Source organism: Lissotriton vulgaris, chromosome 2_1 (genome assembly GCF_964263255.1).
Source record: "Lissotriton vulgaris chromosome 2_1, aLisVul1.2, whole genome shotgun sequence".
Lineage (NCBI taxonomy): Eukaryota > Metazoa > Chordata > Amphibia > Caudata > Salamandridae > Lissotriton > Lissotriton vulgaris.
Window position 1 is genome coordinate 226,150,683 of NC_141687.1, and position 27,549 is coordinate 226,178,231.

Consider the following 27,549-nt stretch of genomic DNA (forward strand, 5'->3'; position numbering starts at 1 on the left):
AAGGAATCGCTATTTAGAAATCGCAAAATGACATGTATGTAGAAAATCGCTATTTTTTAGCGATTTCTTAATCTTCCATATTTGCGAATTCGCAATTAAGGAATAATTTCCCATTCATTTACTATGGGCCAGGAGGCCCATAGGAATGATTGTGAAATAATTCTCAATTTGCGATTCTCAATTTGCTAATCGCAAATTGAGAATAATTTCAAGGGTGCAGGGGTGTCTCAAGGACACCCTGCTGCACCCCTGAAATTTACATGTTTGTGCATATGGCGCACATACATGCCCTATGGGCATGTATGTGCGTCACATGCCACCTACGCAAATGCCAAATTTTGCATTTTTAAAAGAATTTTCAAATTACCTCCAACTACAAGTTGGTGGTAATTTGCGATTTCTTAACCTAAATTCGCAATTCCAAAATGCTACATACATAGCATTTAAGGAATCGCAAAATTGCGATTCCTTAAATGCTTACGCAAAATAAGGAATCGCAAATTTTTGCGATTCCTTATTTTGCTAATTTTTGTTACATGCCAAAACATGCAAAAAGACAGTTAGCAATTCGCAAACGTCGGAATTCTGCAAATTCCGGCCTTTGCGAATCGCAAACAGCTTGATACATCTAGCCCCTAAATTCAGATGAGCAGCTAGAGGTAACATGGAACTTTGACCAGAATAAAGGATTCAAATGACTACTAGATATACTTCGGAACTGTGTTTTGTAAGTAGCATGAGAAAATCACAGGTGCAGAGATGACCCAAAATCATTGTTTTCATAGGTGGTTCCTTGAAGTCATCAAACTCCTGCTGATGATGCATGGAATTGGCAATTACAGATATGAAACCCACTCAGTCACCAACTCCCAAAAAGTAAAGGTGGCTCCCATAAAAACTGCTGTCCTCAGGTGGTGGACGCCACCCCTCTAATAGTACAGCTGCAGCTCGAGTCCCAGGCTTGTTGACTGATGCTTGCAGTGGAAGAGCAGCACACCACAGCCCTGACACCTCGTTCGCAAGTGGCTGAGACGAGGCAGGTGGAAGGCAGCGTTATCTTAATAGCGAGATGCATGGGCCTCCCGTCTGACAGCAAACGCTGAAATCGAGCAAGAGCCAGCCGCAGTAAACCCAGGCAGGACTCAGATACCGGAGGCGGTGAGGGAAATAAACACCATGACCATGTAACTCCACCAATAAATATAATTTTGACAACAATATCCTCTTGGGATGTGTGTAACAGGTTCTTCCTCGGAGCTCTTCCCCACGCAGCATTATTTTGCAGAGTCTTTTCTGTGCAGTTTAGTTCAGGGTTGTGTGGGGCGGGAGAAATTTCATGATCCGATTATATCGCAAAACTTGTGTGCGTGAAGAAAAGAAGAAAGACGCTCATTCTAAGCCTTTATTGCCCCTCTACTCGAAAAAAATACACTACAGATCTAGAAGAGCTTGGAAATTATCGGACATTTTCCAGTCTTTATTTTACAAACAGAATCTTGGAAAAAAAAACAATAACCAACTACAAAAAATATATGGAGTCCAATCATGTCCTCCAAGACTTGCAATCAGGTTTCAGCTCCCTGCCTGAAGCAGCGTTTGATCGTATTAGGAGCTGCTTCAACAGACCCTCATCTTTCTCCAGTTCTGGGCCATCTGGCATAGCCTTGCAATGGATTTGCTCCTACCCCATGTCAGTAGCCCACAAGTGTGCATCGAAACAGAGAAACGTAGAATCGAAGTCTAATTCGTGAGCCCCTTAGACGTCCTTCAAAACAAAAGATGCATTACATTTCATCAAGGATTCATTTAATAGCAAATGTACACCTTATCGTACAAAAAAGGAAGCAGGTTCCTAGACATTCAGAACCCAGACTACTTGAAATCCCAACTTGAGAGCAGAGCCTCACCTTACCTCTTTTCAGAAAACTCCTGAAGACAGGCTTGCTTAGGCAGGCATTCCTCTGCTGTCTAGCATCAACAGTGGAAGCCTTGGACTAAACCAGAATGCTGAACTTCACACCCGGGTGGACTCTGCCTTCACAATGCTTTGTACAGTGTGCCTTCTTTCAGTGCTCTTTAGTGACCAGAAAACTCTGCACTCGGCTGTGAAGCCCACTGAACCATGATTATTGCTGTATTTTATCTTTCCTACGATAGCTTTGGGGCCCATTCTCATCCTCGCACTAAGGCCCATGACACACTTGCCTCACTACTGCTTTTTCATTTGATGGACAAGTAATGTTGAAGAATCGATTCAAGATCAAATCAAACTCTGCCTGAATCTGACGTAATTGGTGCATTCTGCTACGTTTAAATAAGTACTTAAAGCTATAAATGAGGCAGTGATGGAGAAATTAGATTACTTACCCGTAAATGCCCTTGTTCATCGTGGAATTATCATTGATAATTATAAACACTGAATAGTTCCACCCTTGTTTAGGAAAATGCGCAATTTCACAAGAGATAAACTCTTTTTACATTAAAATATGCTCACCTATTTGCTTGAATACCAGAATTATGTTTAGATGCCCCCAAGGTGCGATTAGAGGTGTGGATCTTTTTGAACGGCTTTTTAAAGGACGAACTAAATGAAATGGAACTCGTTAGACAGCAGACTTCTGAAGATGAAAACCGAACATTTTGCAGCCAAGCCTACCAGCAGCTTTAATGTGCTGCGCTAGCATTTTCTTCTTACGTTCATGTTTTTCCAGCACCTGATAGCAGTTTTGACTCAGTTTATCTTGTTTAATTTTGATGTCTAGTATACAGTTCAGTTACATTTTGCTGCAAATTACTTATTTTCTGTTGTTCTCGGTCACCTTGCTTTCAGCGTTTATGAAGTGCCCATCCTCTGCAACTTAGAAGGCAATCTGACTGGCAAAATGTGGACAAATGTTTTTTCTGTCAGAAGTAGGACCCTAAAAGGCTGTAAGGGAGTTTAACTGCTTAAGACACTTAGAGGTTCTTCTAGAAAGTAAAGTCAGAGGGTGGAATTGAAGTCACAGCACTGAGGGATGCTGAGTGAAAGTGCACCCTCGCCTCCAATCACCCTGCTGTACTTAATATCCCCAGTGAGGGAGAACAGACAGACACACATTGCTCTCTCAAATCTCTGTTCAAGTTGAGATGGTTGACATTGAGAAAAGGGACACTAGTGGCTTGCTCCTTTGAAGACCTTCCTATCAAGATATTCACTGCTGAAAAAACATTTACTTCAAGGTCATTTTCAGTGTTCTGGCACACCTGCTAGCCAGACTGAAAATAGTCTGGCGTCTGCTTGGGACCTCGAAAGGAGACATCCATAGTCACTAGACATGGGAGGAGATGTGGCCTTGGGGCTAGAGCTGCTGCCTTTCGAACCTGGGAGCCCTATTCCGAACACCTGCCGCTGCACTTGACTCCACATCGTGCGATACTGCGCAAATCACTTATTATTTTTTGATGTGTTTTTATATAATGCTGACATTACCCAGAGGTGTCAGAGCACTTTACAATAGATCGAAATAACTTTACATGAGAAATTTAGAGTACATGATAAGATGTCTAGCTATTACGGTTACTCATTGTGAGAGTTACGTATTTACATATTACATATTAAATATAAATTACATATTTAGAAAAGTTAGAGTGCTTAGGGTTGCATAAATACATATACATATCTACAGAGTTGAAGGGGAAAGGTCGTTATAACTCTCAAGGATGTCATGAAACAGTTAGGGGCACACCATTAAATGTGGGGACATAAGCCGGGTGGGGAGCTTGGCAAGTAGTGCTATTGAGAAAAAGGTATTTTTATCTACACACTTATCTCCAGGTGCCATTTTTTTCTTTAAATGTGAAAGCTAATGTATGTAAAATGTTTTTGTGTTGTCCCAGATGGACCCTCCAATTGACAGCGTTCGTCTTTTTGGAGAAATGGCCTGGTCAGCTCTAGAATGTCTTAAACATGGATGGGCCACTGCCTGATCTTTCGGCCTGGGCTTCCTAGCATGTCAATTTCATCAGCAGTATGGTAAATTCAAGGTTCATCCCAGGGGTATGCCCTTGTGAAGGCTCTAGCCCTGTCAGTGGGTGCTGCATAGAGAGTATGGTAGTAGGTCAGCCTGTAGATAGGAACGTGGCCAGATGCTAATGCCCGGCTCCGGGCGACCCTTACTTCTTGTCCACCCACTCCACCCCCGAGAGCCTGGTTATCCAGGCCTCTACTTCCCAGACCGCATTCCCGACGGCTCCGCCCAATCGGGAATCCAAGAGGTACGAGCAATTCGGTAAGAAGGTGTTCTCGTTCCTGAGTTTGGGACGGCGGTCAGTCAATACCGCTTGCCTCTTGTGCCGCTACACCCACACTCTGTGGGACACAGTCGCGGACGTGCTGCCACAATGTACGGAGGAGGCCCGGACTAAACTCGCCCAAGCCCTTGCGGAGGGTCGAGATGCGGCACGCTATTCCATCCGGTGTGGGCTGGATACCACAGACTCACTGGGCAGAGCGATGGCAACGACGTTGGCAGTTGGAGGCCACGCCTGGTTGAGGAACGCCAACTTTTCGGTTGATGTCCAGGTCACCCTTCTGGTCATGCCGTTTGATGCCCGTTGCCTCTTTGGCGACAAGGCAGACCATGCGCTTGAGCGTTTTAAGGACTCCAGGGCTACAGCCAAGTCCTTGGGCCTCTCAGCCCCACGCCAGCAAACGGGTGCCTTTCGCTCCTTTCGTGGTGAAGGAAGGGGCGCTCCCACACGTGCTGCCAGCCACGCACCGCAGACTAATACACAGAGTGGTGGCGGCTATGGAAACCGCTGTGGCGGCGGTCAGGGACAACGGCGAGGCCAGTCCACACCTTCCCCTGCAGCATCCGCCTTAAAACCCTCCTAGTCCGTGCTTTCAGGCCCATGTGACGCCAGTGGGGGGCAGGGTTCGCCATCACCACTTTCAGTGGCGCACTGTCACGTCGGACATATGGGTGCTGCAAATCGTCCGAAGGGGCTACTCCCTCCTCTTCGAGACGACCCCTCCAGCCATGCCACCGCAATACCACAGATTGTCGGGGGATCACTTGCAACTTCTGCAAGAAGAAGTTACGGGCCTCTTAGCCAAGGGGGCCATCAAGCGCGTTCCTGGGCCAGAAGTAGGGTGTGGTTGTTACTTCCACTACTTCCTGGTACCCAAGAAGGGCAATGGGGGCCTGTGCCCTATCTTCGACCTACGGAACGTCTACGGCTTCCTCCAGAAGGAGAAGTTCAAAATGCTGACATTGGCTCAGGTCTTAGCTGCCCTGGACCCAGGAGACTGGATGGTAGCATTGGACTTGCAGGACTCTTATTTCCACATCCCCGTCCTGCCACCCAACCGGCATTACCAGCGGTTCACGGTAGGCCACGAGCACTTTCAGTTTACCGTGCTCCCCTTCGGCCTTACCAGCGCCCCATGGGTGTTCACGAAAGTGATGGCAGTGGTCGCAGCTCATCTGCGCAGGTTAGGGGTTTCAGTCTTCCCCTACCTAGACAACTGATTGTTGAAGGCGGGCTCGCCCCAGACAGTCGTCAGCCACCTCCAGACAACGGCGGACCTCCTGCACCAGCTGGGGTTTTCCATCAATGTGCCAAAGTCACACCTGTGCCCCTCTCAGAAGCTCCTCTTCATCGGAGCGGTCTTCGACTCGGCGCAGTTTCGGGTTTATCCTCCCGAACAGCGGGTCCGTGATATTCAGGCTCTGATCCCAATCTTTCAGCCTTTATCCCGGGTCTCGGTCAAGTTGACGCTGCGGCTTCTGGGGCTGATGGCCTCCTGCATCCTTCTGGTGCATCACACCAGGTGGCGGATACGGGCTCTGCAGTGGGACCTGAAGTTTCAGTGGGCCCAGCATCAGGGCAACCTGTCCGACCATGTCATGATCTCGGAGGGCACTGCGAGACAACTGCAGTGGTGGCTCACGGACCGCGATTGGGTCAGCGGCAGATCCCTCTCCCTTCCCCAACCGGAGCACGTAGTTGTGACGGACGCGTCCCTCCAGGGCTGGGGAGGCCACATGGGAGAGGCGGAGATCAGAGGCCTCTGGTATCCGGCGGAGTCCCGATTCGTCTAGCACTGAAGGCATTCCTCCCCTCTGTCCGGGGGAGTGTAGTGCAGGTGTTCACGGACAACACCACCGCCATGTGGTACTGCAACAAACAGGGCGGGGTGGGGCCGTGGACCCTCTGCCAGGAGGCTCTGCGCCTCTGGCAGTGGCTGGAACATCAGGGCGTGACCCTGGTGGTTCAACACCTGGCAGGTTCTCTGAACGCCAGGGCAGACGAGCTCAGCCGAAGGTGCATGATGGATCACGAATGGCGTCTGAACTTGGACGTGGGGCAAGGCCTCTTTCTGCAGTGGGGAGAGCCTTGGTTAGATCTATTCGCCACCGAAGAGAACGCGCAATGTCATCAGTTCTGCACGTTGGAATTTCCAAGGCGGCACTCGCTCGGGGACACTTTTCGTCACGAGTGGAGTTGCGGTCTGTTGTACGCCTTTCTGCCTATGACACTTCTGCCCAGAGTGCTGAAGAAAATCTGGCGCGACCGGGCCCAAGTCATCCTTGTGGCTCCGGACTACTCAGTATGTCAGTAGATCCCCCGGTTCATCTGCCTCTTCAGGAGGACCTTCTGTCGCAGCAGCAGGGGTCGGTCCTCCACCCGAACATGTCCAGTCTCCACCTCCATGCTTGGAGATTGAGCGGCGACAGTTGAGGCCATTTGACTTGCCTCCTGAAGTCTGTACTGTGATTCTGGCAGCCAGGTGTCCCTCCACATAGTCGGTATACGCCTGCAAGTGGAACAGATTTGTGGTATGGTGCACAGCAAAGGCTGTGGATCCTGTCAATGTCCCTCTTTCTGAGGTTCTCATCTTCCTTCTTTCTCTTGCCCAGCAGGGCTCTGCTCTGGGCACTATCAAGGGCTACCTTTCTGCCCTTTCTGCCTTCCTAAGGCTACCTGATAAGCCTTCTTTGTTCAAGTCCCCCATTGTAAACAGATTCTTAAAGGGCATCACTCATATGTTCCCTCCTGTTCCTTTCGTGATGCCCCAGTGGGACTTGAACCTGGTTTTAACTTTCTTGATGTGCGCTCCCTTTAAACCGCTTCATAACTGTCGTCTCCGTCTTCTTACACTTAAGACTGCTTACCTGGTTGCCATCACCTCTGCCAGGAGAGTGAGTGAGCTCCAGGCTCTTTCCTCTAAACCTCCTTTCCTTTCTGTCCATCCAGACAAGGTTGTGTTGCGGACAAAACCCTCTTTCCTGCCCAAGGTAGTCACAGCCTTCCACATCGGGCAGTCCATCACCTTGCCCACCTTATTTCCGCCTCCGCATCCCTCGAAAGAGGAAGAGAGGCTCCACCGTCTGGACCCAAAACGTGCGCTCTCTTACTATCTGAATCGCACACGCCAGTTCCGGGTGGATGACCAACTCTTTGTTGGCTACATGGGCGCTAAGAAAGGACGGGCGGTGCACAAGCGGACCATCTCTCGGTGGATCGTGTTGTGCATCCAAGCGTGTTACTCTTTGGCTAAAAATGAACCTCCTGTTGGGCTGAAGGGCCACGGCGACTGGGCTGAGGAGTCCCCTTGCAGGACATTTGTCAGGCAGCTGCGTGGGCCTCGCTGCACCCGTTCGCAAGACACTACTGCCTGGGCAGCCAAGTCCGGAGGGATGGCTTCTTTGGCTGTTCCGTCCTCCAGGACTTTCTGGTGTGATTATTGGTTCGCAGACCCACCACCGGGGTTGGTATTGCTGGGGTATCTATTCTAAGGTAAGGAATCTATCACTAACGTGTCTCTTTCAGATGCACAAGTTACTACTTGTCTAACGATATATCTGTAAGAGATATTAGTTAGTTATAGATTCCTTACCGACCCACCCATCCTCCCCATTGTGCGAACCCGGCACCGTTGGAGTCGAAGACTCGAGTTAGAGAGATGATCAAAAAGATCTAAAAGTTTAGTCATAAAAGACTAAGGGGTAGAGCTTCTCCGGATCTGCGCTAGCTGGCGCGGAAAAAGAAGAACTGACGTCAGCGCGCATGGGCGGCGTCTAAGTACTCCGACGACGTCATTTCGGCGCGAACGACGCCGACGACGACCGCGGAGCCGCGGACGAGGCCTGCCGGCGCGCAGTGGTTTTGCTACTAAAATTTTCCGGATCCAGTCTGACACCTGGGGATATTCTAAGGTAAGGAATCTATCACTAACTAATGTCTCTTACAGATATATCGTTACACAAGTAGTAACTTGTGCGTCCCCACCTCTTAGGGCATGGTAAAAAAACAGATCAGGGCAGATCCTTGCCTGACTTTTTGATGTCATGTCTGCTGTGGTATCTGGAGCTGAGGCAGAGTTGTGCTGCCACCTATTGGCTGTCGCAAAGTTTCTAGCCTCAGTCTAGCACCAGGAGGGAATGACAAAGTTTTTGAATCTGCAGGTAGTTTATCCATCAGAAAGATCTTTACCTAATGTAAGTAAAGTGTTCGTATATTAGCTAAATACTGGTGTGTTGTTGGTGCAAAGGTGTTAGTTGGTGCAAGCGAACAGCCCTCTTGCCGAGGAATCATTCAAGTGGAAATGGAGAGGATTAGATGACTAGGTTGAGTGATTAGTGTGCCATACTGTTTACTTTCGAAACAATTTTGGTGTAGTAAATGTTGCTAAACGGTAATTTTATTCATGTCTTTGTTTATACAATCCACCTTAATTTTTTTTCTTTTTAAATCACGCTCATGATCCTTCACAGAACCTACACTGCCTGCAGAGGGGTTAGGGAGGTGAGAGAGAAGGGTGAGGTTAAGGAAGTGAACACTGAGGGCACAAGAGCTCAAAGGAATCAGACTACTTAAGGGAAGTGATTGGTGAAGGAAAGAAAAGAGGGAAAGAAAGACACTTTAAAAGATAAAAAGTTCAGGGAGAATAACTGCACTACAAAAAAGAAAAAATAATGCATATTTGTATAAGTCACAGAAAGGGACCCTTACAAAGAACACAACAGCATGTGGTCCATAACTGACATTGTCATAAAAAGTATACGAAGGCTTGTGCAGTGGACAGGGAAAACGGAGAGAGGGCGACCTTAGGTTTTTAGATTATTACTAATTATTCATACTTGAACAAAAACAGCAATACTGATTTAATGCTGAACAAAAAACAATTCTACCAAAATTAAGTCGGTGCATCAATTTAAAACTAAATGTTATGCAACAAAAGCATCACCTGGCACAGTTGGAACTCCAGGTTCCATTTCAAACAATGAAGCCACAAATCTACACATATATAAACATGTTATTTTTATGTAATGAGTTACAAATTTCAGGTTTGAACATTGTTTCTTGAGGAGAATCTTATTGTTATGATTGCTGAAGGTGGTGGGCTTATGAACACGTGAACAGTCCTTTAGATTTAGTGAAACAACTCCGATAAATTCTTGGTTACATTAGAGAGCATGCTGCTTTACAAGTCATTGAAGGCTTGTGATTTCTCAATACATTTTTTTTTTCTTGCAGTCAAAGTCGGTGCAGTGCGATAAAGCAACAGAAGAAACCAATGTGGTGACCCAGAAACTGATCACACACACAGAGAGTGATCTCCAGCTGAGCTATGCCAAGCAACGCCGCACGAAGAGCTCTGTACTCCTGCACAAGGAACTGGATTCCAGGAGTAAAAAAGCGGTGCGCGATTATTTGTATCGTGTGAACGAGGCCACTGCTGTCCTTTACGCCAGACATGTCCTCGCATCAGTGTTGGCTGAATGGCCTGATGGTCTGCCAGTGAATGAGGAGACTCTCGAACTCAGTGGTCCTGCCCACATGACGTACATTTTGGACATGATTGTGCAGCTGGAAGAGAAACAGATGTGGGAGAAGGTATAATTTCTGCCTATGCCTTTATTAACCTCGTGAAAAATTGAGAAGTGTTAAATAACTGGTTTTAATTACTTAAAATGTTGTATTTACTTACATGGCATGGACCAGCGTCTGTCACCTCTTGAATTCAACACTGGTCTTCTCTGCTTACTTCTACTGTTACTCTCCAAAGAAGTGTCCATTGCCAGACATGCCACCGTTTACTACTCACTGTTCCATAACGCACACACCTAGTACTGCTGCAAGCTCACTGAAATGCTACTGTGTGGAATGGCAAACATCGAAGACTTACTCTTGGAGGGTAGTGTGGATAGACATCAATTAATCAGTGAATTATTAAGTGCGCTACTCACCCGTGAGGGTCTCAGGGTACTGGGAGATGGGGGTGCAGCTCCGGTGAGTCGAATACCCAGGTCTTCAGGGTCTTCCTGAAGATGATGATCGGCAGCTCCTTCCAGGTCTTGCCCACGATGTAGGAAAAGATTCTTCCACCTGTTCTTGCTCTGCAGATGTGCGGGAATTCGACGAGGGCGAGGTCTCCGGATCGGAGGTTCCTCTTGGGTATATGGAAGGAGATTCTGTTGCTCAGATATTGAGGTCCGGTATTGTGGAGGTATTTGTAGGCATGGGTGAGTATCCTGAAAGTTACTCTCTTCTCAACGGGGAGCCAGTGGAGGTTACGCAGGTGTTGGGTGCTGTGTTCATGTCGAGGGATGCAGAGGATGGGTCTGGCTGCGGTGTACTGTATGGTCTGGAGTTTGCGGAGCAGAGACTTGTGGATCCCGGCATAGAGAGCGTTTCCATAGTCCAGTCTGCAGGTTATGAGTGCGTGGGTGACGGTCTTCCTTGATTCGGGGGGGATCCATTTGAAGGTGTTACGGAGGATGCGGAGAGTGTTGAAGCAGGTGGAGGTGACGGCGTTGACCTGTTGGGCCATGGAGAAGGAGGCGTCGTGTACGATGCTGAGGTTTCGGGTGTGGTCCGTAAGGGTGGGGGGGCTGCTGAGGGCGGTGAGCCACCGGGTGTTGTCCCATGCAGAGGGGAGCGTCCGAGGACAAGGACCTCTGTCTTCTCAGAGTTGAGCTCGAGGCAGCTGCTACTCATCCCAGATGCAATGTCTTTCATTCCTTCCTTGAAGTTGGGTCTGGTGGTGATGGTGAAGGAGAGGGTGAGCTGGCTGTCATTGGCGTAGGATACTATGCTGAGTCCGTGCTGTCTGACGATGGTGGCGAGGGGTCATGTAGATGTTGAAGAGCGTGGGGCTGAGTGACGATCCTTCGGGTACTCCGCAGTTGATTTCAGTGGGTAAGGAGAGGAAGGGCGGCAGTCTGATTCTTTGGGCTATGCCGGTGAGGAATGAGCTGAGCCATTCGAGGGCGGTTTCCTGTATGCCAGCATCGTGGATTCTGGTGGTGAGTGTGTGGTGAGACTGTGTCAAATGCTGCAGAGAGGTCGTGAAGGATCAGGGCTGCGGTGTGTCCTTGCTCAAGGAGGGTGCATATGTAGTTTGTTGCGGCGAGTAGAGCGGCCTCGGCGCTGTGGTTGCTGCGGAATCCATATTGGGAGGGGTCAAGGATGGAGTTTTCTTCGAATAATTTTGTTTGTTGTGCGTTGATGGTCTTTTCTGTAACTTTGGCTGCGAAGGGGAGGAGGGAGATGGGCCGGTAGTTCCTGGGGCCTGTGGGGTCTGCTGATGGCTTCTTGAGTAGGGGTCTGACTTCAACACATTTCCAATCGTCAGCAAAGATCTTGGTTTCGAAGGTGACGTTGCTGGTGCGTCGCAGGCTCGGAGCAATGTCGGCGGCGGTTCTATGGAAGATGTGCGGTGGCAGGGGTCTGTGGGGGCTTCTGACTGGATGCCTTTCATGGGCATGCAGTGTCTTCGGTGGTGACTGGGGTCCAGTAGGAGATGGTGGGCTGGCCAGCGCTGCTGGGGGAGGGAGTGGTTTCGGGTTCAGGTGTCTGGTCGTTAAAGTTGTTGTAGAGGCCCTTGATTTTTAGATGGAAGTAGGAGCTGAGCTTGTTATCGAGGGCCTGGGAGGAGGTGATGTCTGTGGATTCGCCGGGGAGATTGGTGAATTCCTGGATGATGCTGAAGAGTTCTTTGGCATTGCTGGATTTGGCAAGGATCTTGTTCTGGATGAAGGTCCTTTTGGTGGATCTGATGCGCTGGTGGTATTCCGTCATGGCGTTCTTGTAGGCGGTGCGATCTTCTGAGGTTTTGCTGTTTCTCCAGTTCTTCTCGAGACGTCTGCAGGTGTCTGGATTCTTGGAGGTCAGCAGTGAACCAGGCGGCCTTCCTGCAGCACTATTTGTCGGGTTTGCATAGGGGTGCGAGCTTGTCTGCGCAGTTGGTGATCCATCTGTGGTGTTCTTTGGCTCAGAGGTTGGCGTTGGTAGAGGTAGTGGGGGCATTGCGGTTGAGGGCAGAGTTGAGTTGTTGCTCTGTGACTTTGCTCCAGTATTTTGTGGAGGGCGAGGTGCAGGTTTGGGCAGCGTGGGTTTGTTGACGAGGAAGTGTATGCAGTGGTGGTCTGTCCATGGTGGTTGCTTGGTGTGGCTGAAGCTCATGATCCCACCTGCGAAAATAGGATTGAGGGCATGTCCTGCCTTGCGGGTAGAGGCAGTGACTAGCTGTTTCAGTCCAATGTTGGTGAGGTTTTCCACGAGTAAGGTGGAGTTGGTGTCACTGGGGTTGTCGTGGTGCAAGTTCAGATCTCAGATGAGCATGTAGTCCATGGATGCGATGGGGTGGGGTGCGATGAGGTCAGCGATGGTTGTGGTGGACGAAGCGCGAGGTCATGGGGGTCGGTATTACAGGGTGCCACGCAGCATGGTTTTAGGGCTGATCTGGATCTGGAAGTGAAGGTGTTCTGTGGTGGAGGAGGGGTCACTCGAGGTGGAGAGTTGGAGAGAGCTTTTGTGTGTCATGCAGAGTCCTCCTCCTGGGCGGTTGAGGCGGTCCATCCTCTGGATCTTGTATCTGTCAGGGATGGCAGTGGCGAGGTCAGGGGCGGAGGAAACGTTGGTCCAGGTTGGTTTCTGTGAAGAAGGCGATGTCTGGCGTGAGGGTGTTGAGGAGGTCCCAGATCTCTAGGGCGTGTTTGTGTAGGGAACGCACGTTGAGGAGGACGCACTCCAGGGCTTCAGTGGTATTGGCGTCCGACAAGGAGGCGGTGACCGTGGGGGTGCGGATGGTGGTGATGGTCTGGCGGCAGTGACGATAGGAGAACTGGCCTTGGGCATGGACAGTTGGCAGTTATTCCTTCCGGGGTTGAGTGCGAGGAGGGCAGCAGCGCTGTCTTAGTGGTGGGAGGCCGGAGATTCAGGGTCACTGGCGCGGGACGCGGACGGGCGCAGACGGGCTTGCCTATGGCACCAGTGGCGTGCGGCCACCATTAATTAGGGGGAGGGAAGTACAGCTGGGAGGTAGGAGCGTGAAAACCGGCAGACGGTAGGGGCTGCAGGGGCAGCAGCAGCAAAAACAGGCGGGGAGCGCGGGAAACAGGAACGAAGGCAGAGGAGGCTCAGGGGGCCAAAAAGATGATTAGAAAATAAGCTAAAAAAGATTTAAGGCAAAAATAGAAATACCACAAGACAGCAGATGCATACCCCTGCCAGGCGCAGAGGCTCAGTCAGCAGAGCTGCATGGGCGTAGAGCTGGGTCTTTGACCAGGAGGTCAGAGGTCCTGCTCCATAGACATCAGTTCAGGTAGCACATCTATTATTCATATTAAATATAATGTCCAAGCAGCAGTATACTTTTAGAGAAAGATATGACTTACAACTATATTTAAAATAAAATGCACCATAACTTTAAAATGTTGTAATAACATTTAACATTCTTCTGAAACAATATCTCAGCTATACTGTCCTTCGCTGCTTTTATTTTATGCGTACTTGCAGGGCACTTTACAAGGGTCATTTATCCCAATGCAATGACCAAGCACAAAGTCGGATCGTGGAGTGTTTTTATTTTGTTTGTATGGTTTTATGCCAGGCTCCACTACTGAAATCATTGCAACACCGCTTCAGAGAAGCAGGAAACGAGGCCCACAATACTCGACATGCGATAGTTGGAGCTGTCGAACAGTTTGAGGTCGCTGGCTACACTGAAAAAAGAGCTGAACTCTCTTGATGAAGTGGAAGCCAAAATGTCAGTGAGTGTCAGGCAGAGATTCACAGATTGGTGGATACAGCAAAGGCATGATGTGGGTCACAGGCCACACTGGGTTCTCATTTAGCAAGAAAGAAAGGTGCACCAGTGATGCAGATTGCTGGCTGATTGGCCTGGTTGGATCCTCATGTCGCTTCAAGAAAACGACTGTGGCAGTGATTCAGATTCACAGGTCTGGTTGTGTCCTTATATGACTTAAATAAAATTGAAGGCAGATAAGGAATGCAGCGTCATGAAGAAGTGTGGCTCAATGGTTAGAGCGGCAGACCTTGATGCAGAGCGCTGGCCAGGGACCAGGGTTCGATTCCCGCCTCGGCGGGATCGGGCTTAAATTCCTCTGACCGGATATTCTCGCCTCAGTGCCGAATCTAAGCATGGGCCCCACGCTGCAACTCTGGGCAATAGCTTGCTTAGTCTCCACAACGGCCCCCGATACACAAGGGATGCCTAGTTTCACCATGGGATGCGTTTCACCATGGGATGCCAATGAGTGGACACCTCACAAGGAAAAGCCAGGAGGGGTTCCCTTGTGGTAGGAGTACAAGCGCCGGGATGCTTACGGGTTACTGTTCGCGCTATACAAATACAACACATTTACATTTACATTTACATCTTCAAAATATAATTTGTACCATACGGGGAGCAGGATGCGTGGTGGTCACAGGCATCCGAGGGCCATCTGCGTCACAGGAGATGTACGTTAATGCATGGTGCGAGCTCACTGCCTCAGTGACTTATGGGTTGCAGGTGTGTCAACATGTAGGCTCATTCGCCTAACAAAGTTGCTGGTTCCACATGCAGAGAACATGTGTGACAAGGCAGAGTGCAGGCTGACTGACTTCATGATGTCATTGCACTGGATCAGTGTCAGCAATGTCAGCAGCTAAAAACATGCAGAGTTCGGGTGCGCCAGACAGGGAGGACTTTCTAGTCAGATGCTATAAAATTGCCCTGTTTGGAGCGGAAGAGGTTAATTAGACAAATGCTCTGGAGGAACGCAAGAGCTGCCGACTTGTCATTACAGAAATATAGACATGCTCATTATACAATGGAGTCGTACTAAAGGCACAGGTAAAACCCACATATCAAAAATGCTGTAGCCTAGGGGAACACTGGGTCTTACAACCCTACAGTGCAGGCTTCATCATTCTGAACGGGGAATTTCTAAAGGACACCCCTCCAAACTGCACTTGGACAAATGGCCTCCAGTGCACCTACATTGATTATTCTATCTGCAACTTGGATCTGCTACCATACATAGAAAACTACAGCATCAAAACATGTCCTGAAAGCGACCATTGTCCCCCAGGTCACTCACTACCATCGCCTTGAACTTGGAGCATTACGATCCTGCCAACTCTACACATACAGAAGTTTATTCCGAGAACCAAAAACGTCTAAGATGGAGTGATGCTATTAGCACAACGATTATGGGAGAGTGTGAACAGCTAACAACATGGTTCAACCGGCGGTCTTTTGTTGTCACCTCTTAAAGCAATTCAACCAGCCACTGCAACATCATGTCGGATCCAGCAATAAGCAGGCTCCCCTCTCCTCCCAGACAAGAGCTCTTTAAAAAAATCCGAAACGCCTCTCTCAGGACAGCCAGGGAAATTCCTGAATCTGATAATTTAGTGAAGAGCTCAAGAGCTACAAAACTGCACAAAACAATTACAATCTGAAAGAAACAGGTTAGTATTAGATTCCTTATGTTAGAATATCCCCAGGCGTCAGACTGGATCCAGAAAATTTTGCGTAGCAGTACCTCTGCGCATTGGTAGGCGTCGTCTGCCGCTCGTCGTTGGCGCCGGGATGACGTCGTCGGAGTACTTAGACGCCGCCCTCGCGAACTTATGTCAGTTCTTCTTTTTTCCGCGCCAGCAAGCACAGGTCCGGAGAAAGTGGTACCCTTTAGTCACTTTTTGACTAAAGTTTTTCAATCCTTTTTGGATCCGTTTCGAGTCTACAATCCATCGGTGCCGGTAGGGATGCCCGGGTTCAAGCCCTGTGCCGACTGCAACCGACTGATGTCGGTTACCGACCCCCATAGCCGGTGCCTACATTGCCTGGGGCCCAACCACGATGACAAGTCGTGCCCCGACTGTCGGGCCTTGACGTTGAAGGCTAGGCGAAGCGGTCCCGTAAGCGCCTCGAGCTCGGGCAGTCGGCCCGCGCCGCTCGAGGTCCCGGTCCGGAAGGAGGTCGAGGGACTGGTCGCGGGCCTGGAGTCATCACAGCTCGGCGAGTTGACACCACTCGTCGGGCTCCAAGTCCTCAGGTAAGAGGCACAAGAAGTCGAAGAGGCGACATTGCTCCTCTGACTCCCCCCGACGCTCGCACGACGCGGCCGGGGGTTCGGCTGACACCGCCCACGCGTCTTCGCCGGAGACGCAGGCGTCGCGGCCTGCTCCATACCCGACGGTCCCTGGGCAGAACGCGACGCCGGAGGAGATCGACGCCTTCCTCATGATCATGAGGTCGCTCTCTCATCATCGGGTTCCGCGGCGCCTTCGTGCCAAGCGGCCTCGACCGGGAGCCCAAGTGGGTTGGGTGCTTCGACTTCAGTCCCGACGCCGCAGGGCCCCACCGGATCCGGTTCTGGATCCGGTCGCCGCTGGTCGACCTTACGACCCCGCCGGCGTAGGCCCCTAGGGTGTCATCCCCGGCATCGTCCCCGCACAACGCCGTCCCTAGTCCACCCCTCGGTCAGGATCCGGCGTCGGAGCGGCGTCGCTCGACACCGCATTCAGCACCGGCCGAAGAGGAATTCTTCGAGGATCTGGATCCATCCTTTATCCCTGAATTTCAGGACATGGATGAAGAGGGAGGCTGGGGGGGGTCGTCTGAGGACCCCCTGGCACGTGAGTGCCAGTCATATCAGGACAGGACACAGGAACTAGGGGAAGCCAGGGGCCTAGATACCTCCCCAGACACTGGTTTTGTCTCCCCTCCTACAGTGGCTACGGAGGAGGGGGCTGCTTATAGTGTGGTGCTGATGAGGGCAGGAAAGGCCTTGGCTCTTGAGCTCCCCGTCGCAACAGTGAGGTCTAACATCCTCACAGAGGTCCTTAAACCGCAGGTAAGCTCCCCAGAACCTCTACTGCTGTTTAATGAGGCTCTCACAGACGTCCTGTTAAGCACTTGGTCCAGGCCCACTACAGCTCCCCCTGTAGATTGGAACGTCGCTAGGCGCCACCGCCCGGCACCCGGCGACCCTAGTTTCTTGTCCACCCTCGAGAGCCTGGTTATCAAGGCCTCTACTTCCCAATCCGCGTTCCCACTGGCACCACCTGATCGGGAATCCAAGAGGTATGAACAGTTTCTTAAATAAGATGTTCTCCTCCCTTTATTTGGGGTTGCGGTCGGTCAACACCGCACGCCTCTTGGGTCGTTACACCCACTCTTTGTGGGATACGGTTGCGGCCATGCTGCCTGAGTGCCCGGAGGGAGCCTGGGCGAAACTCGATCAAGCCCTCGCGGAGGGAAGAGACGCAGCGCGATACTCTATACGATGTGGACTGGATACCGCAGACTCACTAGGAAGAGCGATTTCCACGTTTGTGGCTGTTCGCCGCCACGCCTGACTGACGTCCGCCAGCTTTTCGGCCGATGTCCAAAACACCCTTATGGACATGCCGCCACCTCTTTGGTGGCAAGGGAGATCATGCGCTGGAATGCTACAAGAACTCCAGGGCTACGGCCAAGTCCTTGGGCCTCTCGGCCTGCGTCCGCAATCTTCTGCCCAGCGCTCCTTTCGTGGCCACGGAAGGGGTGCTCCCACACGTCCTGCCAGCCACGGGCCGCAGACTAACATTCAGCGCAGTGGCGGACGTGGTTACCGTCGCGGCGGTAACAGGGGACAACGGCGCGGTCAGTCCACATCCACCCCCAGTCCGAGCTTTCAGGCCCATTTAACGCCAGTGGGGGTAGGGTTCGCCATCACCTCCTCCACTGGCGCACCATCACATCGGACAGGTGGGTGCTGCAAATCGTCCGAAGGGGCTACTCCCTCCCCTTCGAGGCGACCCCTCCAGCCATGCCACCGCAGTACCACCGCGTGTCGGGGGATCACTTGCAAATTCTGCAAGAGGAAGTTTCAGCCCTCCTGGCAAATGGGGCCATTGAGCGCGTTCCTGGGCCAGAAGTAGGACGTGGTTGTTACTCCCACTACTTTCTAGTTCCCAAGAAGGGCAAAGGGGGCCTACGCCCTATCTTGGACCTAAGGAACGTCAACGGCTTCCTCCGGAAGGAGAAGTTCAAGATGCTGACTCTGGCTCAGGTCTTAGCTGCCCTGGACCCGGGAGACTGGATGGTAGCGTTGGACTTGCAGGACGCATATTTTCACATCCCCGTCCTGCCGGCGCTACCTGCGGTTCACGGTAGGCCACGAGCACCTTCAGTTTACCGTGCTCCCCTTCGGCCTTACCAGCACCCCACGGGTGTTCACGAAAGTGATGGCGGTAGTCGCAGCTCATCTGCGCAGGTTAGGGGTTTCAGTCTTCCCCTACCTCGACGACTGGTTGTTGAAGGCGGGCTCGCCCCAGACAGTCGTCAGCGACCTCCAGACTTCGGCCGACCTCTTGCACCTGCTAGGGTTCTCCATCAATGTGCCGAAGTCACACCTGTGTCCCTCTCAGAAGCTCCTCTTCATCGGAGCGGTTCTAGACTCGGCGGAGTTTCAGGTTTATCCTTCGGAACAGCGGGTTCGGGATATTCAGGCTCTGATTCCGATCTTTCAGACGGTATCCTGAGTCTCGGACAGGTTGACGCTGCGGCTTCTGGGGCTGATGGCATCCTGCATCCTTCTGGTGCATCACGCCCGGTGGCGGATGCGGGCTCTGCAGTGGGACCTGAAGTTTCAGTGGGCCCAGCATCAGGGCAACTTGTCCGACCATGTCTTGATCTCGGAGGGCACTGCAAGACAGTTGCAGTGGTGGTTCACGGACCACGATTGGGTCAGCGGCAGATCCCTCTCCCTACCCCAACCGGAGCACGTAGTTGTGACGGACGCGTCCCTCCAGGGCTGGGGGGCCACATGGGACAGGCGGAGATCAGAGGCCTCTGGTCTCCAGCGGAGTCCCGGCTCCACATCAACCTTCTGGAGCTGCGGGCGATACGGCTTGCACTGAAGGCATTCCTCCCCTCTGTCGAGGGAGTGTAGTGTAGGTGTTCACGGACAACACCACCGCTATGTGGTACTGCAAGAAACAGGGTGGGTGGGGTCGTGGACCCTATGCCAGGATGTAGTGTAGTTCCTATATTCCCAATAGGCTCTGCGCATTGGAATAACATAAACGATAGTTTAGAGGTAGGACTGAGGTCCACTAGGGCACTATTAAATATGTTAGACTTAATTGTGTGTGCCAGCCAGCTCAGAGGTCACTAGAAACTTTCTCGAATAAACAAGAAGGCGTTAACTTTCCTGGATAGACAAGAAGGGATTAGCTTCTGACAACCATATCACATGACAACTTTGTTCCCCCTGCAATAAGGAATATCCCCAGAGTCGCGGAAACAATAGATAGCTATTTTACTCAGTCAATCGTGCAGGCTTCGTTTCACCAGAAATGCAGAGAAATAGAGAAACAGGCGTTTTCAATAAAAGGGTTATTTATTGAGCAGTCTTCTTTCTCATGCAAGAGAAATGAATTGCCACAATTGCAATACTTGTCATAAAGTAAAGTGCCTACAGTAAAAGGAGTATTATGAAATAATACTGTAAAAGCATTTATATGGTTTCTAAGCCATAAGATACCTAAAATGGATAAAATACATACAATGATAAAATAATGACTAAACGTACTGAACTGGTGTTTCTAAGATACGCCTACCCCAGTGTACCTAACCTAAGCCTAGTACGTGGGAAGGAGTAGATGAGTTACAGTTTTTGCCAAGAATCTGAATCAAGAATTCTCTATGGGTCTAATCAGCTCCGTACCTTAGGTATAGAATGAAGGAGGTCTTGTTATCTCTCTCTCAGGACTCGATCTCCCAGAAACCCGCAAGGGTGACCGGAAAACACTGGAGCTGGATTTCTCGGCAGGAGAAAAGACAGTGCCTCTCTCAATGCGTCAGCAGGGAGGGTCGGCTTCCTTCGGCACTCGTATCAGCAGGGCGTCGGGCAAGTAGATAGTCCGATCTGCTCCAAACCACCTGGTGTTGCTTAAGGCAGATGTTGGTATATTTATACCTGGAAGGTGCCGAGTTTGACGTAAGGTTGGACATAAGACGTCACTAAGAACTGGCAGTTCTTTCAGGACTCTCAGTCGTTCTAAGACAAATCAAAACAGAAGCAGGGGGAATTTCCGGGCTGCTGGAGGCTTGGTTTGTTTAAGAACGCGTTGTACTTTCTAGGAGTCTATTGGGTGTAGCCTTGCCGTATTTGGACTGCATTGGCTATGACTTAATATGGATATGATTCTTATGCCTTTATAAGGATATGATTTGTTATAACCACATAAGGGCATAAATGGGGAATATCTAATTAGGGTCCTAGATACATTCACAACAAGGAGGCTCTTCGCCTCTGGCAGTGGCTGGAACATCAGGGCGTGACCCTGGTGGTTCAACACCTGGCAGGTTGCCTGAACGCCAGGGCGGACGAACTCAGCCGTCGGAGCATGATGGATCACGAATGGCGTCTGAACTCGGACGTGGCGCGAGGCCTCTTTCAGCAGTGGGGAGAGCCTTGGTTAGATCTATTCGCCACAGAAGAGAGCGTGCAATGTCATTAGTTCTGCACTTTGAAATTTCCAAGGTGGCACTCGATCTGAGACGCTTTTCGCCCCGAGTGGAGTTGCGGTCTGTTATACGCCTTTCCGCCTATACCACTTCTGCTCAGAGTGCTGAAGAAGATCAGACGCGACCGGGCCCAAGTCATCCTTGTGGCGCCGGACTGGGCACAAAGATACTGGTATCCCGAGCTACTCAGCATGTCTGTCGATCCCCCAATTCGTCTGCCTCTTCAGGTGGACCTTCTGACGCAGCAGCAGGGGACGGTCCTCCACCCGAACCAGTCCAGTCTCCACTTACATGCGTGGAGATTGAGCGGCGGCAGTTGAGGCCATTTGACTTGCCTCCTGAAGTCTGTAATGTGATTCTGGCAGCCATGCGTCCCTCCACAAAATCGGTATACGCCTGCAGGTGGAACAAATTTGTGGCATGGTGCACAGCAAAGGCTGTGGATCCCCTTTCTGCCCCTCTTTCAGAGGTTCTCCTCTTTCTTCTTTCTCTTGCCCAGCAGGGCTCTGCTCTGGGCACTCCAAAGGGCTATCTCTCTGCCATTTCCGCCTTCTTAAGGCTCCCTGATCAGCCCTCTTTGTTCAAGTCCCCAGTTGTAAATAGGTTTTTGAAGGGCATCACTCATATGTTCCCTCCTGTTCCTTTCGTGATGCCTCAGTGGGACTTGAACCTTGTTATGACTTACCTGATGTGCGCTCCCTTCGAGCCACTTCATAACTGTCCTCTGTGCCTCCTTACTCTTAAGACTGCATTCCTGGTTGCCATCACATCTGCCAGGAGAGCGAGTGAGCTCCAGGCTCTTTCTTCTCAACCGCCTTTCCTTTCTGTCCATCCGGACAAAGTTGTGTTGCGGACGCGACCCTCTTTCCTGCCCAAGGTAGTCACAGCCTTCCACATCGGGCAGTCCGTCACCTTGCCCACCTTCTTTCCGCATCCCTCGAAAGAAGAAGAGAGGCTCCACCGTCTGGACCCAAAACGTGCGCTCTCATTCTATCTGGACCGCACTCGCCAGTTCCGGGTGGATGATCAACTCTTTGTTGGTTACGTGGGCGCTAAGAAGGGACAGGCGGTGCACAAACAGACCATTTCTCTATGGGTCGTCTTGTGCATCAAAGCTTGTTACTCTTTGGCTCCCACTCGGGCCACGGCAGCTACTACTGCCCTGGGTCGGGGAGTCCCCTTGCAGGACATGTCAGGCAGCTACGTGGGCCTCGCTGCACACGCTCGCAAGACACTACTGCCTGAACAGCCAAGTCCGGAAAGATGGCTTTTTCGGCCGTTCCCTTCTCCAGGACTTCCTGGTGTGATCATTGGTTCGAAGACCCACCACCGGGGTTGGTATTGCTGGGGTATCTATTCTCAGGTAAGGAATCTAATACTAACCTGTTTCTTTCAGATGCACAAGTTACCTTCGGTAACGATATATCTGTAAGAAACAGTAGTTAGTATTAGATTCCTTACCGCCCCACCCATCCTCCCTGTTCTGCGAACCGATATCTAGGGTTAAGGTCATCCCCCTTTCGGGGCCGTAGTTTTCATGGCACTAGGGTTGGTTTTTATCATGGCTCTGCGTTTCTGGCGCGAAAAAGCTGTGTATAAAAACTGACGTCGGTGCATGAGGGCGGTGCATCTAAGTACTACGACAACGTCATCCCGGCACCAACGACGCCAACAATGGACGCGGAGCCGCAGACGACGCCTACCGACTCGCAGGGTTACTGCTACGCAAAAATTTCCGGATCCAGTCTGACGCCTGGGGATATTCTAAGGTAAAGAATCTAATATTAACTACTGTTTCTTACAGATATATCGTTACCGAAGGTAAGTAACTTGTGCGACGGGCTTGTTGAAAAGATAAACAGTATCTTCAGCAACTTTGGTGCTCCCTCCACTACGCAAGCAAGAGCCGGAACACCAGAAATGTCTGGGCACTAGTAAATAACCAATCTAATGGAAACTGTAGCATGGGAAGCGCAAACATTGCTGAGAAAGATTGGGCAACCTTTCTTTCCGGTCACTTCCAGGTGGATGAGCGGAAGGCATCTCCAGCGACAAACCCTCCCTGGGAGTGGCAGGTGGTCCCAGCAAGGTGCACAGTAAAACCCAACAGAAGAAACCTCCATCTCCTCCTTAAAGCTGGCCATAATTCTAACTGAAGCCAGATTGACAGGACCTCTGGGCCCAAATGGCCTGCCATAGCCCCTGTTCAAAAAGAGCATACCCTTCTGGTCCAAGCAGCTAGCCAGCCTGTTTGTTTACTCACTCGAAGCTCAACCATACCCGATTCTTACATTGGCACGATTATCCAGCCTATTCATAAGTCTGGCTCAAGATCAGCTCCAAGTAACTACAGGCTGATAGCATTATTGGACAATGAGCAAGGTTTTTGTCAGCCTGTTGCTGGAAGACCAGAAGAGTTGGTGCGATTCAAAAGGACTGCTACCTAAAAATCAAACCGGGTTCTTCTCAAGTTCATGTACAATGACCAGTCTCGTAGCTTTATCCATCCTCATTGACAAAGCAATTGCATCTGCTACGGCGCTTTTCTGCTGCGTTGTGGATTTTAATTGAGCATTTGACCATGTACCAAGTGAGTCCCTCTGGGCCAAGCTATCCATCTAGGGAATACTAGCCTATTGCTGGAGCCTATCATTCAAGTTAAGATTGACACTTGGCGGCTCACAGATTTGCAACCGTTTATATGCAGACAACCTCGTTCTATTCAGCCGTACAAGAGTCGGACTGCAACGGTTGTTAAACATTCTATACAGTTACGCCATCATGAACAAAATGGAGGTAAACCTAAAGAAAACCCAAGTGGTCATATTTGCAGGAAGCTGTACAATGGTGGTGGCTGGTAGTATGGCAATGCCCAAATTCCAGTTGATAAAACCTACAGGTTCCTGGGAATCCACATAGACTCAAGGGGCACACTAATTAAACATAGTTAGGAAATTGCCATGAAAGCTAACGCTCTTCGAGTTAGCCTCTCTAAGCTCTCCAAAAAACTGACTGGCCCCAATTTAGCTTCAATGCTGGAAGTAATGCGAGCCAAGATGGGTCTCAAACTGTCATATGGTTTTGAGATCCCTCTTGGCAAGCCCATACTTAACACATGATCAAAATTTATAAAAGGGTGCTTCGGCTGCCAAAAACCTAGTCTGCTGCTCAGATCCGACTCAAGCTAAGTCTCGTAAACTATGCTTTGCAAAGCACGGTGCCTTTCTCAGCCTTTCCTTTAAGCTGAGACAGTCCTTGTTGTGGACTGTTTTCAGTGCAAATAACCCTGATGGGTCACAGTCGGTACCTCAAAGAATGCAGGCTTCAACTATCAGCAAAATACCTGTGGTCTCTCAATCCTGGCAAAAAAGCATTTAACCCCTTCGATGCTGATGACGAGCTCAGCTCGTCATCAGCCACGGGTGGCGTGTGCTGATGACGAGCTGAGCTCGTCATGTAACTCGTAAAAGGGAAAACAGCCGCACAGCGCAAAAATCACCGCAGCAGCGATGCGGTTAAACTAAGCATTAAGAAGCGAATTGTTATTTGTAACGCGCCCAATCACCTGCAGGTCTCTAAGCGCTTATGTTCCAGAATGTTAGATAGAGAGACTCTAGCCAAACATAAGCACGGATGGGCAGTAATTAATTCTTACCAGCTGGCCCCTACCCTGCTACACTAGGCTTTTTTTTAACTCCTTACATCTAAAACAAAGATTATTGGCCCTCAGGCTGAGCGAGTGGCTCTTCTTGAAACATCTACCTTCACGGCTACGCTCCTCAGATGATCTTGTGTGCAGGAGATGTGGCAAATCAGATGAATCTATGGAGCATGGTGTATGCATTAGCCCAGCACTGTTGACCCTGCATAGAACAAAGTCCAGACCTGTAGGCAGGGCATCATTGCTGCCTTGAACCCAGAGAACACAGCTTTCAAAATTAGCTTTACGATTTTCATTCATCTGGCTTATCAGTTTATGGTCCCCCAAACCTCTAATTCAATTAAGACAAATTGAGGAACCCGCCACTGCCGGTTTTAACCGAATGCTCACAAAAGCAGAAGTTGCGGGCGCTAGTCAATCACTCGAACTGGAGGATTGGCTATTCCTTCTTCATCATTATCTCAGAGCCATCCTGATTTCTTAGATTAAATTGTAGTAGTTCACCTCTGATCCTTTTAGCCTTTCTAGACTCTTCTTTTTACACTATCTTACCACTGGACGGATGATGAGCTGGGCCACTTAGATTTTAATTTCTAAAAGTGAACCACTTCAGTGACCTAGCACCTGGCCTTGCTCGTTTTGTGCAATCAGGTAATTATCGCTGTCCATTTCCACTGTAACGATCTTATGTTCAAACCTATATAGAATAGTATACAGAGGGTTATAGGTCTCCCCCTTGGACTCTCTGCACATTTGTTGTGTAGTTTTAAAATTGTATCAGAGGAGCGATTACAATGAGAAAAATATGGATCAGGAAACTGAAGTGATCATATGTAATGGATCCTCACAGGAGGCTCATCTAATCCCTGGAGGCCGCCCCTGCTCCCTCTACATCTGCAAAAACCTTGGGAGTCCTAATCAACAATGACCAGACCATGAAAAATCAAATTGGCTCTGTGATCTCTACCTGCTGCTTTCAACTAAGGAAAATAAGGAAAATCAGCAGGTTCCTCTCTCAGGAAGCAAAAACACAGGCAGTATTTGCCATGGTGATATCCCACATCGACTATGACAACTCCCTTTACCTGGGCATCCCGGCTCATCTCACCCACGGCCTTAAAATGGTTCAAAACCAGGCGGCCAGGCTGATCCTTCCAGAAAACAGGCGTCAGCATATCACCCCTCTTCTGAAGAAATTACATTGGCTTCCACAAACCAGAGATGCGCCTTAAAGGTAGGATGCATCATCTTCAAATCCCTGAACAGCAAAAGCCCTAAATTCATGAACAAGCTGATCAATAGATACGCTCCTACCCACAACCTGCGATCTGCTCATATGCACCTCCTGAACGTACCATTTTTCAGGTTAAAACGCGCTGGGGGGACAAGGTTCGCCACCCTAGGCCCCATATTATGGAACTCCCTCCCTCTTGAGACCAGATCCTGCACAAACATCATGAGTTTCCGCAAACACCTAAAAACTTGGCTATTTAAACAGGCATATTAGTAGCACCTTGTCTAACACCTTCAGAACAGCGCCAAGAAACCAACCTGGTGTACGTGCGCTATACAAATAAAGTTTAACATAACATCAAGGAGGGTCGGCACATTCTGTATAGGTCTGACTATTTTTTGATTTATTTCAGATGCTTAAAGTTGCATTGATCCAGTGAGGGTGCAGCTCTTTTCTATTACTTACTGTGACACATTTTGCTATTTCTTTTTTCATGTTTTTTCAATGTTTTACAATGAATATTTGCTAATGTGCTTTTATGATTTATTTTAAATCGAATAAAGCTTGATTGAACAGGAGTCGTACTCTAGAATAAAACAAGAATATTTATCCTCTAATTTTAATCCAGGATGCAAACTAAAATACATGAGATTTCATTTTTTGCTGATACTGATAGCTCAAATTGAGGGGTCTTGAAACATTAATTGTTTACCCTCAAAGGCCGTCAGTAATTATTAAGAGAAGTAACCTATGGCACTGAAATAATGAAAGGTTGTGACATCCCTGCTTTGAACAAAATACAAATAAAAGTTAACAAAAAAGTTTTTCATATCCAACAATGTGCATCGCCAGCTCAGGTGTGACTAGAGTTTGGCTTACAAAATCAGGACTTTCGGAGCAAAGACGCCTTCATTAAATTATGTTGGAGGTTACGTGCTTCTGAAAGCGGGCCCATAGACCAACTATGCTGGAAAGAAATAGGCAGACAAAAAGAAAAGAGGATACCCGGATCCTGGGGTAGTTATTTAAACCAGGTGATAGAGGATCTGTCTGCTCAAGACATTTGGGAATCTCAGCATAGGGAAAAAGGCTTTTAACAAATTAATTAACACCACAATAAAACTATTGTCTCACTCAACGGATGAGAACACCTTTCTCCTAAGACGGCATGCCTGGACGGTTGTCAGCTCATATGGAAAAAGGAAGCCACAGGAATATTTATCAGCCTATTTCTCGCCTACCCTAAAACATCAATTTATGAGGCTACGTCTTGGCATGTGGGAAACAAATGATTTAATCCCAGCATGGAAGGGTAAAAGTGATAACCGAGACTGCAGACTTTGTGGATACAAATACGAATCGATTCGACATATTTTTTGTGTATGCCCGAAGTTACTAAAAGAACGGAAGTCACTAATAAAAGCACTTCTGAATAGTATGAACATACGAACGTGCAGGGAAGCCGTAATCACCTGGTTTGACGGGGCCTCAATCCCTCTAGTATGCAGGGGGGTGAAACTTTTAAATGTGTATCTAAAGGAAATTGGCTGAAACTCCGTGGAGATTGCAATAGACTGTCATAAAGACAAGAACTCCCAAATCTTCATTTTAAGCAAAATATTAAATAATTGATGTATAATAGTATGTTTTAGATCAACCGTGTAAAAATTCTACTAATGATTTTACGTGTTTATATAATTATGCACTAGTACTATTATAAATGTCATTGGTGTAATGGTTTTTGTTTTTAAAAGACCGATCACTCAAATAGATAAATATGTCCCAGTTTACTGGATATGCAGAAGAAATACTTGAAACGTGCATTTAATTGGAATAATTGTAGATCTGTCAAAG

The 27,549-nt window shown here is 49.3% G+C and overlaps 1 protein-coding gene across 1 annotated transcript in view; it reads left to right on the top strand.

Moving 5' to 3' along the window:
- Positions 1 to 27,549, top strand: part of ZZEF1 (zinc finger ZZ-type and EF-hand domain containing 1) — a 1,733,356-nt gene that overhangs the window by 1,416,714 nt on the left and 289,093 nt on the right. Inside the window, exon 48 of the mRNA XM_086954803.1 lies at positions 9,523 to 9,882. Within this exon, the coding sequence (XP_086810929.1) occupies positions 9,523 to 9,882 (360 nt within the window). The remainder of the gene's footprint in view (positions 1 to 9,522; positions 9,883 to 27,549) is intronic.